The sequence below is a fragment of the Phaenicophaeus curvirostris genome, chromosome 22 (genome assembly GCF_032191515.1).
Source record: "Phaenicophaeus curvirostris isolate KB17595 chromosome 22, BPBGC_Pcur_1.0, whole genome shotgun sequence".
In the NCBI taxonomy this organism is placed as follows: domain Eukaryota; kingdom Metazoa; phylum Chordata; class Aves; order Cuculiformes; family Cuculidae; genus Phaenicophaeus; species Phaenicophaeus curvirostris.
Genome location: NC_091413.1, coordinates 536,121 through 555,715, shown reverse-complemented (window position 1 = coordinate 555,715; position 19,595 = coordinate 536,121). Strand labels below are relative to the sequence as shown.

The 19,595-nt window shown below is 62.2% G+C and overlaps 4 protein-coding genes across 8 annotated transcripts; 1 reads left to right on the top strand and 3 right to left on the bottom strand.

Annotated features, from left to right (window-relative positions):
• Positions 1–131: 131 nt before the first annotated feature.
• On the bottom strand, positions 132–2,861 carry RPL22 (ribosomal protein L22). Its single transcript, XM_069874498.1, has 4 exons — positions 2,718–2,861; positions 1,953–2,057; positions 1,096–1,220; positions 132–339 (listed from the first exon to the last, which is right to left on the bottom strand). The coding sequence occupies exons 1-4, from the start codon at positions 2,727–2,729 to the stop codon at positions 195–197; spliced, it is 387 nt and encodes a 128-aa protein (XP_069730599.1). The 5' UTR covers positions 2,730–2,861; the 3' UTR covers positions 132–194.
• A 557-nt stretch (positions 2,862–3,418) lies between these two features.
• RNF207 (ring finger protein 207) lies at positions 3,419–8,413 on the top strand. 2 transcript variants are annotated; one of them, XM_069874516.1, is made up of 18 exons: positions 3,419–3,514; positions 3,940–4,130; positions 4,388–4,520; positions 4,605–4,749; positions 4,858–4,939; positions 5,010–5,085; positions 5,176–5,301; positions 5,424–5,470; positions 5,576–5,648; positions 5,723–5,791; positions 5,896–5,964; positions 6,044–6,165; positions 7,034–7,223; positions 7,290–7,475; positions 7,543–7,594; positions 7,674–7,791; positions 7,870–7,960; positions 8,030–8,162. In XM_069874516.1, the coding sequence occupies exons 2-17, from the start codon at positions 3,940–3,942 to the stop codon at positions 7,952–7,954; spliced, it is 1,764 nt and encodes a 587-aa protein (XP_069730617.1). In that variant the 5' UTR covers positions 3,419–3,514; the 3' UTR covers positions 7,955–7,960; positions 8,030–8,162. The 2 variants fall into 2 exon arrangements, with proteins under 2 accessions (XP_069730617.1, XP_069730616.1); XM_069874515.1 differs by having other exon boundaries at positions 3,420–3,514; positions 7,870–7,950; positions 8,030–8,413.
• A 302-nt stretch (positions 8,414–8,715) lies between these two features.
• Positions 8,716–12,494, bottom strand: ICMT (isoprenylcysteine carboxyl methyltransferase). Its single transcript, XM_069874517.1, has 5 exons — positions 12,243–12,494; positions 11,775–11,863; positions 11,527–11,696; positions 10,698–10,915; positions 8,716–10,094 (listed from the first exon to the last, which is right to left on the bottom strand). The coding sequence occupies exons 1-5, from the start codon at positions 12,465–12,467 to the stop codon at positions 9,912–9,914; spliced, it is 885 nt and encodes a 294-aa protein (XP_069730618.1). The 5' UTR covers positions 12,468–12,494; the 3' UTR covers positions 8,716–9,911.
• A 561-nt stretch (positions 12,495–13,055) lies between these two features.
• Positions 13,056–19,409, bottom strand: ACOT7 (acyl-CoA thioesterase 7). 4 transcript variants are annotated; one of them, XM_069874568.1, is made up of 10 exons: positions 19,294–19,409; positions 18,382–18,499; positions 17,759–17,915; positions 17,161–17,252; positions 16,917–17,031; positions 16,287–16,301; positions 15,574–15,660; positions 14,686–14,802; positions 14,289–14,473; positions 13,056–13,680 (listed from the first exon to the last, which is right to left on the bottom strand). In XM_069874568.1, exons 1-10 carry the CDS (start codon positions 19,344–19,346, stop codon positions 13,576–13,578), a joined length of 1,044 nt encoding a protein of 347 aa, XP_069730669.1. In that variant the 5' UTR covers positions 19,347–19,409; the 3' UTR covers positions 13,056–13,575. The 4 variants fall into 4 exon arrangements, with proteins under 4 accessions (XP_069730669.1, XP_069730671.1, XP_069730670.1 ...); XM_069874570.1 differs by lacking the exon at positions 19,294–19,409 and adding an exon at positions 18,598–18,632; XM_069874569.1 differs by lacking the exon at positions 16,287–16,301.
• Between the last annotated feature and the right edge of the window lie 186 nt (positions 19,410–19,595).

Genomic DNA, 19,595 nt, shown 5'->3' with positions numbered 1-19,595 from the left:
CGAGCGGCCCTAAGCCCCGCCCCATCCAGGCCCCGCCCACCGCCCCTCCCCTCGTGCCCCCCAAAAGGCCCCAAACGCCCCCAAAAGCAGCCCCTGCCCCGGCCCGCCAGCGGAGCGCAGGCTGTCAACAATTCTTCCCCACTGTTTATTCCAGGAAAGTAAAACTGTACAAAATGGCTGCCAGGGGGTAGCGCTCAATCCTCCTCTTCCTCCTCCTCCTCGTCCTGGTTGATCTGGAAGTAGCGCAGCTCGTAGCTCTCCTTGCTGTTGGCCACCACGCGCAGCCAGTCCCGCAGGTTGTTCTTCTTCAGGTACTTCTTAGTCAAGTACTTCAGGTACCTGCAGTGGGAAACACAGCTACAGGTGGCTCTGAACCCCCAGCCTCCAGCTCTGCCACCCTCAAATCCATTTGGTCATCCCAAATCCCCCATTCCCATGGCAGCAACACATCCCACCAGGCACCTCCCGCTGGGAAACACCAACAGTGGGGCAATCACACCAGTCACACAGAGCCCAGGTTGCTCCTCGCTCTCCACGGCTGCGGCTCTTGCCACACGCTCGCAGCCAGACCCGTCTGAGTGGGCAAGAACAACTGCCAGCTCCCGCTGGAGCTCCAGGGATGCGTGGGGTGCAGCACCATCACGGAGACACATCTGAAACACAGATGCTTGTGGAGCTGGGCAGTGCCCTAACACCGCATGTGGTTTCCCTTCCCCCACTGTTTCAGAGCTCTGCCTTTGTCCCTGCGCCACCCCTGCCACAGCAAACACTGTGTTTATCAACACTAAAGGCCCTCCAGCGCGCAGAAACCCTCTCCAAAGATCATTTGGGAAAGAGCATCACATTTAACAGAAAGTCTTGGCATGGCTCCTCCCTCAAGACTTCTCTTCACAACTGGGCCCTCCTGCCAGCCCAGCTCCCGTCTGAATGCCAGCGATGCCCTGCTGAGAGCCACCTCCTGCTGGCAGCGACCAACCACAGCTCTGAGCACCAGCAGCACCAGCCGACGCAGCAGCCAAGCGCAGCCCCGGGCACGAGCCTAGCACGTGCCAGCACCTGGTGCTGCCGGGACACAAGCCTGCCCCACCACCTCACCTCTTGGAGAACGGGACCTCCGACGTGACCGTGATCTTGCTCTTGCTCCTCTCAATGGTCACCACGCCCCCGCCCAGGTTTCCCGCTTTGCCGTTCACCTTGATCCTTTCCTGCAGGAACTGCTCCTGCAAGAGATGAATAACAACGCTCAGCCGGGGCCGCCAGCTCTCACCGGATACGGCTGTGGCAGCTCGCCAGTGCCCAGCGCTTTGGCTTTGCATGAGAGCTGGGAAAGAGAAAGAAATGCCAATACACCCAGGGGGAAAAAAGAAAAGCTGTATTCCTGCCAGCTGGGAGGCTCCGAGCCTGTCAGCGCCTTCCACAACAAATCCGACTAGCCTATCCAGACCTGCACAAGTGAAGTTCTCCAGTCTGAGTACACTGGATTAGTGAGGGAGTGACACCTTTCGTGCCCTCCAGGAGGGCAGACAGTGAAAGGACAGCCGTGTTGGGATCCTCCAGGACACCTCAGCCGCAGGTGAGGTGCCGCAAACCCATGCTTGAGCACAGATCGAATGAAATCAGGTGAATCACACCGAAATGCAGCACAAAGTCCTTGCCATTCCTCACGCTGTAATGTAAAATCAACCCTATGAGGGATGAACGGCAATGCTGATTTACAGGCAGGGAAAACACCTGCGCTTTAACTACAGAGTGTTTACAAACAAGTCTCCCAACACAGCAGACTTTTACGCAGCACTATAGCGAGGAGCAGGAACAAAGCAGGTGGAGATAGGGGCTGCTGAGGCAGCAGCAGAGGCCATCAGGGCAGTTGGGAACGGAGCCAGCAGCACCCCAAAAGGCCTGAAGGAGTAGCAGGGCGGTCACACCTAGCCCAGGGGCAGCCCTGCACTCACAAAGTTGGCGGCATCCATGATTCCATCCTCCACAGGGTGGGTGCAGTCCAGGGTGAACTTCAACACCTGCTTCTTTTTTTTGCCACCTTTTGCTGCAGGCTTCTTCTGCAGCAGGGAAAAGGGAGAGTCATGAGAAATTCGCCATGGACCTGGGGCAGCGAGGAGAAGGGGCCAGAGCGAGCCCTGAGCTAGAAGGACAGAGACCACACTCCAGGCTGCGGGGATAGAGAAGGGGTCCGGGCTGGGATCTGGGCCGCGAGCAGCAGGGATAGGGATGGGGCCTGAGCTGGGGGGCAGCGGGGAAAGGGACGGGGTTCAGGTCAGGATCTGGGCCAGGAACAGTGAGGAGGAGGATGGGATTCGGGCTGCGGGACAGCGAGGAGAGGCACGGGGGCCGGTCTGGGACTCGGACCGGGAAAAGCGAGGAGAGGGAAGGGATCCGGGCCAGGATTTGGGCCGTGGGCAGGGAGGAGAGGGATGGGGGCCGGCCTGGAGTTGGTCGGGGGATAATGAGAAAAGGGATGGGGTCCGGGTGAGGATCCGGGCCAGGAGCGGGACGGGATTGGGGCCACGGGGCCGAGCCGCGATTCGGGCCGGAGCCGGCGGGGCGAGGGCCGGGGCGGGACTCGGCCTAGGGGCGCTGAGAAGAGGCACGGGTAGCGGGTCAGGATCCCGGCCGGGCGCAGCGGAGGGGCGGGCAGGGCCCGGGGCCGCGGGGGGGCGAGGGCAGCCCGGGGCGGGGGGGGCCGGCGGGGCCGCGCTCACCACGGGCGCCATGGCGGCTCCGGCGCGGGGCGAGAAGGGAGGGCCTCGCGCCGCGCACGCGCACGGGGGACCGCGGGCGCGCACCGCGCATGCGCCGGCACGCAGGCCGCCCCAAGCGAGCGCCGAGAGCGGCGATGGCTTCCGGCCCCACCCGCGCACGCCGCCGGCCGCTCCGGAATCGCATAGCGCTGCCTGGCGGGGCTGAGGGCGGGGGTTGATACCTTTGTGGGCGGGGCTTGGGGTGTGGGCGGGGCTTATGCTGATGGAGGCGGGGCTTGTGCTGAGGGGCGGGGCTTATGCTGAGGGGCGGGGCTTATGCTGAGGGGCGGGGCCACAGGCGCCCCTGCGCCCCTCGGTGCCTCGGTGCTTGCGGGGTGCCCCCATCCCTGCACCCCAGTCGCTTCCCCCAGGGTCACTCCTGCCCCCCGAGGAGCCTCGCTGCCTGCGAGGTGCACGTCCTCGCACCCCTCGGTGCCTCGCTGCTTGCAGACTGCCCACTGCCCTGCACCCCGGTTGCTGTCCAGGGGTGCCCCCTCGCCCCCCTCGCTGTCCAGGGGTGCCCCCTCTCCTCTCCCCCCGTCTCCTCGCCAGGCCACTCGATGCCCAGGTCCCCGCAGCCGTCGCTGCCGCCCAGCAGCGCGCGGGGCTATTTTTGGGCCGCCCCGCAGTGCCAAGGGGCCCCGCGTCACGGGGGCCGCTGGGCCCCGACACCATCGCTCCCAGCCCGGCCGGCACACAGGGATCAGCGGCGCGTACGGCCCCGCACAGCACCGACCCCCGCGGGCACTCGGGGAGAGGTAAAGCCTTTGCCTGGCCATGGTGCCCCCGTGCCAGGGACAGGGGCTCCCAGCGAGTGGGGGGACAGCCCAGGGCAGGGGACACCCCCTCGCAGGGGATGCTCCTCCGCAGGGGTTCCCCATCCTGGGGGACACTCCATCCCGGAGGACGCTCCTCCGCAGGGGTTCCCCGTCCTGGGGGACACCCCACCCAGTCCTGCCACCCCCAGCCCGCGGTGCCGGGGGGACAGGGCGCATTCGAGGCAGCCTCATGCCATCGTGCTGCTCATAACCTAAAAATAGGTGGCAGCTCGCAGGCCCTGGGGGACAGGATCCGTCCTTCGCACTGCAGCCACTGTGCTCGGGCAAAGCGGTGCCGTGCGGGGCACAGGGGACGGTGTGGGGGATGGTGTGGGGCACGGCGGGGACTGCTCTCTGCCCCACAGATGGCCGGCGGCATCTTCTCGCCGCTGGGGAGCTGCTCGGAGCTGGAGAAGGCTAACTGCCACCCGCTGGTCTGCCTGCTGTGCCACGAGCCCTACCAGCACCCCTGCCTGCTCGACTGCTACCACAACTTCTGCGCCAGCTGCCTGCGGGGCCGCGCTGCCGACGGCCGCCTGCACTGCCCGCTCTGCGGGTAAGGGACGGATCCTCACCGGGCGCGCAGCCCCTCGTGGCACTGCTCCCAGGGTCCCCAGAGCTGCCCCACCTGCCTTGGGTCGGTGTCTCCATCCTTATCCCCATGTGATCCCTGTCCCCATCCCCATTCCCCATCCCAATCCAATCCATCCCAATCCAATCCAATCCAATCCAATCCAATCCAACCCAACCCAACCCAACCCAATCCCATCCCATCCCATCCCTATCCCCATTCCCATCCCATCCCACCCACAGGCACCCCTCGGTGGTGAGGGGGGGCACGGGGCTGCCCCCCGTGGATCGGCTGCTGCAGTTCCTGGTGGACAGCTCTGCGGACAGCGAGGAGGATGTTCAGTGCGCCAACTGCGACCGGCGCGGCACCAAGGCGGTGAGGACAGCGGGGCAGGCAGGGTGGGCAGGGGACCCTCGCCCGGACCGTGCCCGCTGACAGCCACCCCCCATGCCCACGCAGGAGCTGGACACCATGTACTTCTGCAACACCTGCGGGCAGCCCCTCTGCGCCCCGTGCCGCGAGGAGACCCACCGCGCCAAGATGTTCGCCCGCCACGAGATCGTCTCCCTCTCCAAGCGCACCAAGGACATCCACAAGAAGTGCCGTGAGTGCTGCCCCGTGCCAGGCTGCCCCGTGCCAGGCTGCCCCATGCCAGGCTGCCCCGTGCCAGGCTGCCCCGTGCCAGGCTGCCCAACACCCCTGTCCCTTGCAGCACTGCATGAGGAGCCCTACATCATGTTCTCCACCGAGAAGAAGTCCATGCTCTGTATCAACTGCTTCAGGGACATGCAGGGGTGAGCACCCTCGGCCCCACGCCTGCCCCGTGCCCTGTCCCGTCCCGTGCGCTGACGTCCCTGCCCGCAGGGAGAGCCGGGCGCACTGCATCGACATCGAGACGGCGTACATGCAGGGCTGCCAGCGGCTGGACCAGGCGGTGATGGTGGGCAGGGGGGCTGGTGGGGTTTCAGGAGGGAAGGTGGGGGTTTGGCGCTGCCTGCAGCGCTGCAGCCGCCCCACCGCCCCTGGACAGGCCGTGAAGGAGCTGCAGACATCCACACGTGAGGCCATCGTCCTCCTCAAGGCCATGATTGAGGAGGTGCACAACAGTGCCAGCGAGGAGGAGGCAGCCATCAACTCCCTCTTCAGCCGCATGCAGGTGCGGGGCAAACACCCCCTGTCGTGCCCCGAGGCTGCGGGTGGGGACAGGGTGGCCGTGGGACACAGGGTGGCCATGGGACACAGCAGCCACAGCGCCCAGGAAAGTTGTGTTGTTTGCAGGAGCAACTCTCCGAGAGGAAGAAGACGCTCCTGAAAGCCGTGCAGAGGTGAGAGGCTGCAGGGTCCCCCCTCGCGGGGCGTGTTGGGGTGCCCTGGCACCAGATGGCTCCCCGGTGTCCCACAAGGCTGTGCTTTTCCCTGCTCTGCTGCAGCCAGCACGAGGAGAAGGAGAAGGCCTTCAAGGAGCAGCTCGCCCACCTCGCCTCCCTGCTGCCCACCCTGCAGGTAAGGTCCTGGGTGGGCAGGGCTGGGCGGCCGCGGCCCCGAGGGGTGCCAGCAGCGACACTCCCTGCACACAGATCCACCTGGTGACCTGCTCGGCTTTCCTGAGCTCCGCCAACAAAGCTGAGTTCCTGGACCTGGGCTACGTGAGTGACGCTGGTGCTGGGAGCAACCGGTGCATCCCCTTCCCAGAGCCGGGCACCCGCCGGGTGCCAGGCGCTCCTCACTGCACCTCGACGCTGCCTTTCAGCAACTGATGGAGAGGCTGCAGAGGATCGTGAAGCTGCCACACCGCCTGCGGCCAGCGCAGACCAGCAAGGTAGAGCCCTGCCGCCCACCTCAGCCCCCGCTGTGCCGCCCCGGCCGCCGGCTCTGCCCAGCCCCGTCTGGCCCCGCAGATCAACAGCGAGTACCGGGCAGAGTTCGCCCGCTGCCTGGAGCCCCTGCTGATGCTCAGCCCTCGTCGCTCCATGGTGGGCAGCGCCAGCGGCATTGGTCCCGGCATCACCGGCGCGAACATGTGAGGTGCTGGGATCGCACCCGAGGCGCATCCCGCTTGCAGTCCCCCCACCCTTGCCCTTGAGCCCGTCCCCTCGGCGGTGGCGCGGGCGCAGCTGCGCTGACAAACGACAGGCGCGGGGGCTTCAAGTGACACTTCTGGGAAGCGGGGCTGGCAGCAGGGACCCTGTGAGCCTGGTCCCCAGCCTGGCCCCCACCGGGCTCCATCCCGGGGCTGCTCTTGCTCGCCGCACGCCCACGGTGCCGCGGCCTCTTTGCCCATCACTATTTTTATCAGAATTTCAGGGAAGTGCCCGGCCGTTCCTCGCCCGGGATATATTTAGGCCTGTTGATGTCACGGCGGTGCTGGCCCTGCCAGGCGCTCCCGGCCGGAGAGGACAAACGGGCACGGCTGCCCCATGGGGACCGCTGCTCGCCCCCAGCCAGGCTCGGTGCCGCGGGGCGGCTGAGCTCCCCGGGGCTGCCAGCCCCAGCACAGGCAGCGGGAGCGCGGCGCTGCACGGTAGGACGGATGGCGGTGGGGCGGCAGAGCTGGGGCGGTGGGCAGCGGGGCAGATGCAGGGGCAGCAGCGCTCACCACGGGGACAGGAGATGCCGGCGGTGAGGGAGAGAGCTGCACATTCCGCTTTAAAAACCACAGCGTGCCAAGCCTGGCTCCTGCCCTCTCTCTGCAGCGGGAGAGCAGCCCATGGAAACCTGACTTCTGGGGAGGTGTAGGCGACTCCAACTCGCCCTGAGCAAAAGGGAAGGGATGCACGGAGCTGGCACAAGCCCAGGCATCCCAGGGGCGAGGGGCAGTGGGGCTGAGCAGGCGGCTTGGCCCCTGGCCCCCGCTCGCCTCCAGCGTGCCGCTGTCGCCCTCTCCACAGGCTCCCCGGCGGCCAATGCTCCAAGACCCTGATGGTGCCCAGCTGCCCCCCCGCCGGCAATAAAATGTCCACGGGGCCCCTGGTGCGGAAGCCGACGATGCACCGGTACATCAGCACCAAGGTCCTGCTGGCCGAGGGCCGCGAGACCCCCTTCGCCGAGCACTGCCGCAACTTCGAGAACACCTACCGGGTAGGGAGCACCGATCGGGATGGGATGGGGCGGGAGGGGAGGGCGCTGCTCATGCAGCACCTGCAGATGCTGCAGACGGAGATCCAGGGCCTGAAGGACCAAGTGCAGGAGCTGCACCGCGACCTCACCAAGCACCACTCGCTCATCAAGACGGAGATCATGAGCGAGATCCTGCAGAAGTCCCTGCAGATGGACGTGCAGATTGCAGCTCACTACTCCGCTGTGGAGATGATGCGCAGTGTCTTCGAGGAGGTACGGCTGGTGCAGCAGGGTCCCTCCGTGCCGTTGTGCGCTGCTCAGCACCCTCTCCCCCTTCCAGGTCTGGGAGGAGACATATCAGCGGGTGGCAAATGAGCAGGAGATCTATGAAGGTACCGGCAACCCCGCTCCCCCCAGCCCTGAAGGCCCTGTGCCCACTCCGTGGCCACAACTGGCTTCTCTCGCCCCCAGCCCAGCTCCACGACCTGCTGCAGCTGCGGCAGGAGAACAGCTGCCTCACCACCATCACCAAGCAGATCGCGCCCTACGTCCGCTCCATCGCCAAGGTGAAGGAGCGACTGGAGCCCAGGTGAGGGGCATGGGGGAGGCTTTTGAGGACAGGGGTGCTTTTGGGGCTCGGGGGGACCCAACCGTGACTCCCACCCAGGCTGCAGGAGCCCCGCGAACCCAAGGAGGAACAGGCACAGATGCTGCTCAAGATCTGTGACAACAGTGAAGCAGCACCAAGGTAGGCAAAGGTGAGCACCAGGCTGCTGAATTCCCCCTTCCCGCTTGCTGACACCACCAAGGTGCTTTCCCTTCCCCAGGGTCGCCTCACCCAGTGGCACGGAGGGGGCTCCAGGCAGCCCTGGGGACGGCTGTGTGCTCGGTGGCACCTCCGGAGACCCCTCCCAGAAAAGCAAAGACTGCTGCAGGGGCCAACAGAAAAGCGAGGCCAAAAGTGCTGCCCAGAAAACGCTTGCACCATAGAGCCTGATGCCAAGCAAGCGTGAAGAGCTGCACAACAGCTGTGCCCTGGTTGTTGATGGCCCCTCTCGCCTCGTGCCACGAGCAAAGGCAGAGAAACAGCCTGGGCACCCAGTGTCTGCAGCGTCGCAGGAGCTGGGCTGAAGGCAGCTCCGTTTGCCTGCAAAAACTCTTTCCACTCTGCCTCTTGTGTGTTAGAAATGAAATAAACGGGCACAAGCGTACATGTCCACTTGGTTCCACATACCTGGTAAAGACAAAAGGCCAGCAGGGGCATTAGGCTGAAGCCCTGGGCAGGATGCACGCCAGAACACAAAGCAAAGCTGCTGGAGGAAGGGGCTGCAGGGCTTAAGGGAGGAGACACGGACACTGTCCCTCTCTGTGGCTGCACAGCCCCAGCAGTGACTGTGAGTGGCGGTCGTGCTTCAACACAGCGTTGAAGTGCACTGAAAACACCCTGGGAATGTAACAGTAAAGAATGCAGTTCTGATGGTGCCACCTTGGCTCTCCAGCTAACAACCAGACAGAAGTTTTCTTGTTTTTTATTAAAAAAAAATCCAACCCCAAAGCAATTTCCAGCAGAGCCCCCCTTTCCCGAGCTGTTCCCCAGCACATTCACCATGGAGCACCCTGATCTCAAAGCATGAACTGACGCAACTCATTTCCATTCCAGCTAGAAAGGATAGTTTAAAACTGAAGAAAACAGTGAACCTCTTTGGTATAGAACAACAGAATAATTATACCACACAGCTCAAGGAGGAACCATTTCCAAAATGGTAATGTTTAAAATAGCGTTAGCCAGCCAAACTGGTTTCCCATTTGGAGAATTCCCCCAGAAGCATCTCCCAGTCACACCATCATCCCAGGTTTTACCCAAAAAAACAGGCAAGGATCCTGAGCCCTAAAGCCCTTGGCAAGCCCGGCAGCTGCGGTTCTTCCCCAACCCCAAATCCTGGGATCTCTGCAGGATGGAGGTGGCCTGGCAGGATAGGAAGCATCGTGATTTGGAAGTGGGGAGAGGTGGGGAGGCTCAGCATGGCAGCGGCTGAAAGAGTGACCCAAATTCATGGCAGCAGCCGAGGGAGGAGGGAGCGGAGTCGCTTTCCTGACGCATTTCAGGAGCTGCTCACGACCCAGCACCATGAGGTGAGCAGGAAAGGCTCCCTGTGAATGCGAATGCTTGGGAGCACTGACTGGCTGCCAGAAGGGTGGGCAGCAGCCCCTGCACCTGGAGGGCTGGAGGCTCCCGTGAGCCACAAGCACCACCCCGCAGAACCCGGCCTAAAGAGATTAAAGCCACGCTGCCTGGCTCGCAAGGTCAAAAAGCTTTAAATTCAAACTAAGCCATAGCAACAATCCGCCGAGCGGCACCTTTCCTGCACAGGGGTGGAGGGCAGAGCTGTTCTCCGAACAGAATGGGTCCAGAGGCGTTCCGATACAATTCAGCTGCTGCAGGCAGGAGGGGTCGATTCTCTTCAGGGTCACTAAAGGCTAAGTTATCTGGAAGATCCCTGAATGTGCAATGAAGGACTTATCTTGAGGAGGATAAAAGAGCTTCTGATCCGCTAGTGACCTGGCCAGCCGCCCAGCTCCACAGCCCTTTGCCAGCTCCTCCCGGGCAGCTGGGAACACCAACAGGCTGCTTCCAGCACCACGCGTCGTCCCTCGCCTGGCAGCGCCTGGAGCCGGGCGTTCACTTGGCCAGTCCGGTTTTCACCTGCACTACAGTTCCACTTTGACTCCTTTAATAAAAGGGAGACCCGATGGCACCTTCCTTTTGTACTCCAGGTACTCTTCTCCAAAGAAGTGAATGAGCGTGATCTCCTCCTCCTCGATCCGCTCCCTGAAGAAGCGCCAGGAGGCCAGTGTGTAGCCCACCATGCAGATGGGATTGCAGAGCAACACCTGCGAATAGACACCACCCGTCAGCCCAGAGAAACCCAGGTGGCCACACTCCCACAGGCTAATCGCCCTTTGTTGAGTTTTCCAAATCTAAATGCTCTCCAAAGAAAACAAATGATCCCAGCACCTTTTGTGGCATTTCATTTCAGGGACAAATTAGTGCTTATGCCTAGAAGAGCTCTAGAACTCAGTGCTACTCCATGTGAAGTCCTCACTACCCGGCACAGGACTGGTTTTGGCAGGAGCGGGGTTGAGTCCAACTGCTTATGGAAGGCATTTTGGCTGTAGGGATACAAGGGAACTCTGGACACCAGCTCTGGGCTAGCTGTGCATCATGCCCTGCGCCTCCAAGGATGTTCTGGCTCACACAGCGGCCCCACCACCCCTGCTGATTCCACACAGAAAATTAAGGCAATGGGGTCTTCCTAAAGATGACATAGGGCAGAGCACTTGGGGCTTCCTGATCCGTTCTGTGTAGTGGAAGGTGACAAAACCCACGCCCAGGCCACCCCTGGGCAGCTTGCATCCTGTAGGCGTGCAGGGCAGCGTTAAGCAGAAAGACCCAGGTTAGAAGAGGGAAGCATCCAAGAGTGCTGTGCACAGTACCTGTGTTCCAATACTCCAGTAAAACCATCCCACGTAAGAGGGGTGCCGGAACCACCCGTACACACCACTCGTCACCAGCGTGTGAGTATCTGATTTCTCGTTCTGCACGATGTGGTTGAAGTTGGAGCCGGCTGTGAGCATGGCAGCTTTCCTCAGGCAGTCCCCGAAGATCACCATCAGCAGCCCCACGGTGCTCAGCCAGGTGATCTGCTTCAGCTCTGCCAGGGAGGGAGCGCGGGTCACAGCAGGGCTGCGCAGCTCACGCTCGTGGCACGGGAGGGATTCCCACCATCTCAAAGCACCACAGCATGTAAATCGCAGCCAGCGGCCTCGTGGCAAACTGCCCCGAGGGGAACTCAGTGCCAAGGCACAGCCTGGCTTCGCAACACAAAGCACGGTCAAGCAGACACACTTGGGTTGGACACGGGCAGCTTCACAGCCTGCGCTGCTGTTGTGAAGCAAAAAATGGAAGCATCCCAGACTGGGCAAACAGTGACAATCTTTGCCAATTTGATTTTATCCCTGGTCAAAAGATGCCCAAGAGTAACCACAGTGTTGCACTTTGTGCAGCCAAAGTGGCTTGGATGATACCAGCAGAAAAGGGCCAATGGCAGAGCAAAACCGGCACGGTGTGTCCGAGCAAGGGGAGCTCTCCCCCCACCCCCCGAGACCCAAACCGAGAGTGCAAAGGGTCTGAGGCTGCATCAAAGCTCCCCTCCACGGCTGGCCCACGTAGGCTAAGAGGGCGTCACCATCTGAGCGGGTGCTGGGCAGAGCCAGGGGACGGCACACGGGTGGGTGGGCAGCAGGGAGGGGCAGGGTGGCCAACCTGGGAAGAGAATCTTCTCCAGCGTGAATTCCACCCAGGAGGAGAGTGCAGCCAGGTTGTACTCGAAGCTGTGGTTGAGCAGGAAGGAGTCCAGCGAGAGGCTGCGTGGGTTGTTGATGGCTGTCACCAGGTACTCCGAGTAGTGGAAGAGGGAAAGAGAGCACATGTACCTGCGGTGGGATGGAGGCAAGGCTCAGCAGGGCCCAGGGCTGCCACACGCGCCTGGCTCTCCCCGGCCCTTCCCTTACCATCCAAAGTGGCGCCAGGCAGAGCGGCCGGCGCTCAGCAGCAGCCCGCAGCCGAAGGCGAAGCCTAGGAAGCAGGCGCGGACAGCAATCTGCAAGGAGAGAGAGTACTGCCAGTGTTGCCCTTGGAGCTCCAGCCTCACTAAGGCCTTCCCCAGGGCTGGTGCTCCCCACCTGCCGCCCCTCGGGACCCCCCTTCACCCACCAACCTCCCCTTGCCCCCCAGCCCCGCTCCTCCTCACCCTGCAGCCCTGATCCCCGGAGTCCTCCCCTCTTCCCACAGGCCAGCTCCCCTGAGCCTGCTCACTCAGGTTCTCTCTTCTCCCCCAGGTCCTTCCCTCCCTCTCCTCCCAGCCCCCCTTCCCCATGCCCTCTCCGCCCCCAGCCCGGCTCCCCCATGCTCGCCTCACTACCTAGGCCCCCTCCAGGCCCCCCAGGCCCCGCTCCCCCGGGGTCCCCCCCGCCCCTCACCCTGTAGAGCGGCCGCGGGTAGAGCAGCAGCAGCGCCGCGTTGACGCCCGCCACGTGCAGGACGAGCGCCAGGCGGCCACGCAGGCCGGGGGCGGCCAGCAGGCCCGGCGGGGAGCCCAGGGCCACAGGCAGAGCCGCCACCGAGGCGCCCATGAGGAAGGCGGCCAGGCTGGCGCGGCCCTCCCGGCCCAGCCGGCCCCGCCGCGGCCCCGCCGCCGCCGCCATCTTGGCGGCCCCCGCCCCGCCCGCGTCGCCCGGGAAACGGCCGCGCCGCTCTCGCGAGACTTGCGCCTTAGCCGGGCGGGGCCGCCGCTCTCGCGAGATTTGTGAGCCCGGCGGGGTGGCAGATCTCGCGAGACTTGCGCTTTAACCCAGAGCGGCCCGCAGATCTCGCGATAGTTGCAGGCCGCGCGTGCGCAGTGGCCGCCGGCGCCCCCTGAGCGGCTGCAGCTTAGCCTGGTCCCGGCCCCGCACCTCCCTCCGGTCCCCGCCTCCCCTCACTGGCCCCGGCTCCGCACCTACCCCACCCAGGTCCTTGTTTAACCTCGCAAACGCCGTGCCCCGACAGCGCGGGGCTGGCCCGTTCGCCCCCTGACCCGGCCCGAGGGGTAGGGAGCGAGCCCGGGGCTCGAGGCGGCCTGCTTCACCGGGGCTCCTCGTGGAAGGCCCACTAAAGAGGCAAATTTCCCGAAACGCAGGGCAGGAGGGGCCGAGGGGTTGGCAGGAGCGGGGAAGCAGCGCGGTGTTTGGAAATAAAGCCCTTGTGCCGGCACTACTGCCCACTGGAAAGCGAAAACACCCAGAGGGACGCCCTTGTTTCAGTCAACGACAAGAGACTTTTATTATGCCATACAACTCCTTAAATAACTTAGATGTGCACAGAGAAACTACCTAAAGATGTCAACAAAACAGTCCAAGACATTCAGTACGACGCCTGCTCGGCGCGAGGGTCGTACGTAAGCTTTGGTGTGCAGTTTTGGGACATACCGGCACGGTTAACACAGCATCACAAAGACTCGTGGCCTCGCGTGTCCCGCGTGCCACCACGTGCCTCTGCCCTGCTCCGGCACGGGCGGGAGCTTCGCTTATGGGACCAAACAGCAAAAACCAGGCTCGAGGGGTGAATGGCGAGCGACCGGGAAGGATCCCGGTGGCTTTCGGGGCGCTTAAGCCACCTAAAGCACAAGGTCTATGGCGCTAAACCGATCAGCAGCGAAGCAACCACCCTGCATCTTCAGCGGCAGGCTGGGGCGGGCGAAGGCGCGAGGCCAGCACGGACCGGACACAACATTAACAGGAACCTGGACGTTTGGCGGTCAAGTGTGGAGCGGGATCAGGGCTGGGCAGCCTGCTGCATCTGCGCCTGCCGCTTGGCTTTTGTCTGGAGGTACCTGCCCTTCCCTTCCTCGAAGCGCCGCTTCTCATCCTCTGTCTCCGTCTGCCAGTGACAGAAAGAAAGCAAAGCCACTGGTGTTAGCTGCCTCGGGGCAGCACGGTTCTCCTGCCTTGCATTTTGCAAGTGTGTGTGGGAGGGAAATGCACCACCCTGGAGAGGAAACAAAGCAAAACTTGTGCTCCATGAAATATGTGTGTTTTGACAGCCGATGTCTAATTAGCCAACAAAATACTTGGGAACACAGAAGAGCTTAGAGCAGGAGCTGGATGAAATATTCATCGAGAAGCTGCCCTTAGGCAGCAGTGCTGCATCTCCTGTCAGCAGAGCTGTGGCCAGGAGAGCTAAGACCAGGTGAGGGCTGGAGCAGGGACAGGGAGTGCAGGGGCCTGTCTCTACCCCTCTGGTGTGGGCAGGGTGGGAAGCTGTTGAGCCTGTCCTCAACCATGGGAAAGGAAAGTCTCCAGCCTCCACACTGGCAATTTTCAAAAGAAATCCAACCCAAAACACTGATACCTGCTCTGGAAAGGCTCATTCATGCCTGTATTTTTCTACTGGGTAACTCAAGGGAAGAGGATTTGTTGGACAAAAAGGCTGTTGGGGTCTGGCCCGGGAGGAGCAGGGGAAGGGCTGGTGCACAGCCAAGCTCTTACCAGCAGCTGCGGCACAGGCAGGGGCTTCCCCTCCTTGCTCAGGGAGACGTAGGTGAAGAAGGCGCTGACAGCACGGTACCGCTCCCGAGGCTCGTCCACAAATGGGTCGGCATCCACAAAGACTTCAATTTCCATGGATTTATTGCTCGTGAAGGTCATGCGCCCCGAAATGGTGATGACACTGCCTGTGAGGTGGAGAGGGGCTGGTTGAGCAGATGGCCCCAGCTTCTGCTCGGAGGAAGGGAGCAAGGTGTCCCGTGTGTTGTAAGCTTAAGCCATGCCTTAAGCTTCTTGGCACAGGACAAGCCCAACAGGGACTGAATTTCTCTGCCTGTGTGCACCCAAGGGGGCCAGGCTGTGGCACTGGGAAAGCAAAGCAACCGCCACCCCCCAGTACCTTTTTTGATCTTCTCGTGGAAGTTGATGGCGTCCACCGAGGCGGTGACGATGTTGGTCTTGCAGTGGCGGGCGGCAACAATGCCAGCAACCTCGTCCATGAGCTTCATGGTGACACCTGGAGGAGGAGGCAGAGGGTCCCATCTCAGGGAAGCTGATGGGATTTGGTAAAGCCACACATAGCTTGCTAAGGCCCTTTGCACAACCAGTGCTGTGCCAAGGAGCGGGACTGGAGACCAAATCCCAACTGCAGGAAACCCCCAGTACCAGCACAGACTCCTGTCGAGAGTAGCATCAGGGTGACATCCTTGCAGACCTGGGCTTAAGCTCTAGGCCAGCTCTGGCTCTCCCAGAATTCTCCGAGCAAACCTCAGCCTTGCAAGGCAAGATCAATTACACAAACCTCCTGCTTGGGAAGAGCCTTGAGCCATGTTGTTGGGGGGCTTTTTAAGCACACAGTTAGATGAAGCGCAGCAATCAGTGTCCTCCCAGCCTTTGGCAAATGCACCTCTCCCTGGGCTCACACTGCACGTGTCTGTCCCATCCTTCCCAAGCAGCAGGCAATGTGCCAAGAGGAAATTGCTCCAGCAAATAGCATTCGCTGGGTGTTCGTAATACCAGATTTGCGGTTTAAGAGACAATGGTGAAATTGCAGGATTTACAGTCTGAGCATGCCAGTTTTCAGAGCCTTGTTTAAGCACAGAAAAAACCAAAGCTTTTGTCTCAGCTGAAGCAATGCGAAACCTCACAGACAGTGGAAACGGGTTTGCACACCCTCTGAGGCAGAGCCCGCTTCTTGGAACACTGAGACGCACAAATAATTCCCGAATCACAATTCTGCTCCAGGGAGAAACCAACACAGCCACCTAACGGGGCAGCGCTCACTCACCTCCATGCACGAAGCCCAGCAGCGTGCAGTCCGATGGTCCCACCAGGTGGATCAGGCTGGACTGGCTGTAGCCAACAGTGTGTGGCTCTGTTAGAGAAAGAGCAAAGCAGAGGTTGGAGTGGGTCACCAGCACCCAAACACTGATGTACGCCCCTGCCTCAAACCGTCTGAGGGAAGAAAATGCGGGGCTGGCTTGTGGAAAGCTGAAGGATATGCAAATCAGTGCTGAAATCAGCCCCAAGAACTCTGAAAGCAGAGCCCATTCACCACCTGATTGGCTGCCACCTCCTTCTAACACCCAACGATCAATTTTATTCCAACTCATGTTGTTTCTTCTTTCAAAGTGCTCGAAAACAAAAGGGAGAGAACTGGATGAGTGCATGCTGTACACTTTCCCTCCTCGGGCCCCCAGCTGCAGCCCAATCTCCCCAAACCTGTCGCTTAGCGGCATCTCCAGAGGACCACACTTTGCCCTTGGCCCCACATCCCCCAGCCCTGAGACATGCTGTGACATCTGACTGCCACTGAACCCAGGTGACAGAGATCACCCTCTGACTGCTCGCAGAGGAAAACTGCTCTCAGGGGTGGCAGCATTTTCTTTCTAACGGGAGATGCTAAAGGCGCTTAGTGCAGGAAAAACCATCTGAGCCCCAGCCACTCGGCATTGCCTCCTCTGGGAGGGCACCCACACGGCAGCACCCGCAGAGCCTTACCTTTCGTCTGCCTGTCTGTGAGCAGGGAGAACAGAGGGGAAAAAAGTCATTTGAGCAACTTCCATCCCACGTCAACCCCCAATGACCCCTGCATGCCACCTCTCTGCCTCTGCCCGAGGGCCACGGCTGGGCATGGAGGCCACAGACCACTTGCCCCTTTGGCTCGCTGTCAGCACTGCCACCACGTTTCCAGAAGCCAGGGCAATGCGTTCAGTGGGAAAGAGATTCCCAGCGATCCCCTAGGGAAAGCAAGTCCCCCAGATCCTCCCCTTCAAACTTTTTCAGCTTCTTGCTGAAAACTGACTTCCAAAGAAAAGCTGCAGCTGCGGAGCGCGCAAAACCCTCAGCCAACCCTTGCATTCACCCTGCGCTGGGCAAAGCCCGCTTCCACTGCCCAGGAACACTCGAGGGATGTAAGGACCGGTGGCAGGAACCATGTTTCAGCAGAGGGCATCCCACGAACCGGCCCCAGCAGGCAATCGCAAGTGCCCACCCAGCTGCCCCTCTGCAGCTCCACCCCCAGCGCAGCCACAGGTGCCTGGGGACCTAAGGAGTCGCCTCAGAGACCAGTTCAGCCTCCCAGCACCACTGGGATGTTTCCATAGGCCACATGCTGCCTGCCCGCATTACCTGGGTTAATGACAGGGAAGATCACATCGCCGTTTCTCTGCTTTGTTTCCAACCGATCCAGCTTTTGCTCCTCGTAACGCTTCTTCCCCTCATCCTCCTGCTCCTTTCTCACATACTAGAAGGAAACGCCAGTACAAGCAGGGTCAGCAGAGCCACCCGCACAGCCAGGGGTGCCAACGGGGCCAGGTTAGTGCCCCAGGGAGGGCGAGCTCTGGTGTTTGGGGAGCAATGCGAGCCGTTCTACCTGAATGGGGGGAACCTCAAGGACCTTGTTCACGTTCTTCAGAGACAGTGGCACATACCACAGCGTTGCCTTGTTCGTCACCTTCTTTGCCCCTAGAAGAGAGGGTGGCAGAGGATGACCATGCCGATGCCAGCAGCGCTGCGATTTGGGACTGGTTGTGTGCTGGCAATGCTGCCAGCACCACAGCCCCCTGCGCTGCCTGCTCCTGCTGCGCTTTGGCTCAGAGCGGATGTGACAACGTGCATTTGGGAAGGTGTCCCAGCAAGTGGAGCCGGTTGCCACAGCAACAGCAGGAAAAGGGCCTTTTTGAGGCTGAGGGCAGCCAAGGGCGGCAAATGAGGCAGGAGGAACAAAAGGCAGAGTTATCCATTCTTCACTAAAAACGATCAATGAGCTGTGATCCCCAGGGAACCTGCTCGGCTTCCCTTCCCAGCACCAACCTCCCTGCTGCCCTCGGTGCTCTCAAGAAAAAGACAAGGTCTCCCCTCTGCCCGATGCTGTTGACAATGGTGGGCAGAGGACAGGGTCACCGCCACAAGCTCTCGACCTGCCAGGTTATTCCTCACATTTTGGGATAGATCTGCTGGCAGCCACCCACCTGTTAAGATGTTTTCAGACATGACGTTGACCTGGACCTCCACGGAGTGCCGGGAGGTGTAGGTGATCTCAGCGCTGACGTTAGCCACCTCGCCGATGCACATCGGGGAGAGGAAGTCCGTCCGTTCTACCCGCGCCAGCGCGGCCACACAGGGCTCCTGGAGACGGTGAGACAGCCAGGGTAGAGGCCACAGCCACACCGCGCAGGACGCAGCCGGTAGCTCACTGGGGCGCCGATCCATGCTGTGCACAGCTCTGGCAATTCAGCCTCTGCCTTATCAGCCAGTGGCTGCACTTCCTCCCCACCCATAACGGATGCAGAGGCTGCCTCTGCCTTGCCCTTTGCAGGAGTTAAATTAACAGCAGCATAATAACCCTCCTGCTCGTAAAACACAATTTCAGTGGGGTGCTTCCGCAAGCCAGGGCCGTGCTCAGGGAGCAGCCAGACCCACCGCTGCTTTGCACACAGGAGCAAACGCTTCCAGTGTGTGTGGGTGACTGGGGAGACCCCCAGGGATGCCCAGTGTTTCTGTGAACCCCTGCTCCCGGGAGAAGCCCGAGGTGCAGCAGGGGGTTCGGAGAGTTGCCGAGTCAGAACCCACGGGCTCTCCGACACCTACTCACCCCGCCCTCGGAGTTGCAGTGGCGGGTGCTGATGATGGCTCCTGCCTCCTCTATCATCTTCAGGATGGTTCCACCGTGGACGTTCCCCACAACATTGGCATCGTCCGGGCGCATGATCCTGCCCGGGAGAGACACCGGAGCTCACACCCTCTGCCTCACCCGCATCGCCGGCCCCAGTGCAGCCGCCCAGAGGCATCGGCATCGCCATCGCCCTACCGGATGAGCTGCTGGGCCATCTCACCACGCTGATGCCGGCAACGTCACAGGCGCTGCCTGCACACGGCTTCCTGTGAGCACTGCTGGAAAGGTGCCCTAAATCGCTGCTGGGAGGGGAAGGAGGCATCACTCCCTGCCAGGCCGGCTGGCTGCTGACCTGGGACCTCGTCTCGCTGCCACCTCACTGGAGCCTGAGCTGGGTACACGCCACCACTCAGCCCAGCTGCCCAGCTCTGGTGGAGGGACCTCGAGGCACCGGCCCGGGGGGGACCCGTGGGAACAGGCCAGAAATCTGGAACCTGCTGCGCTGCACACCCTGCACGGTCACAGACACCGGGACAAGGGCACGGAACCGCTCCCCTGGGCACGGGAGGAGCAGCGTCATTGCTGCAGGCAGCGTTACCGGAAAGGTAGCACCGGGAGAGGCAAGGTTACCGGGGGAGGAGGCGTTACCGGGGGAGGAGGCGTCGCCGATGTAGGCGGCGGCACCGGGAGGGGCAGGGTTATCGGGGGATGCAGCGTTACCGGAAAGGTAGCATCACCGGTGCGGCCAGTGGCACCGGGAGAGGCAGGTTTACCGGTGCAGGTAGCCTTGCGGTGCCGATATCCGCGCCGGTAGCATCCCGGTCGGCCCGGCGCGCCCTCTCCCGCCCACCCCTCCCCTCCCCTGCATCCCCGGCACGTGGAGGGGCTCACCTGGAGACCTGGATGGCGGCGGGCCCCGGGCCCGCGGCGCCCCGCTCCGACATGGCGATACCGGCGCCCCGCCCGCAGCGCCGCAGCGGCAGCGCCCCGACAGGCCACGCCCCCCGCGCGCCATTGGCTGAGAGCGTTTAGACACGCCCACTTCTACGCTCCTATTGGTTGATGGCTCTTAGCCACGCCCCCTCCGCGCTCCCATTGGCCGCGCCGGCAAGGCTCGCGTTGGCCACGCCCCCGCGCGGCTCGAGCCGGCACAGCGAGGCACCTGCCCCCTGCCGGCGCCGGCGCCGGCAGGG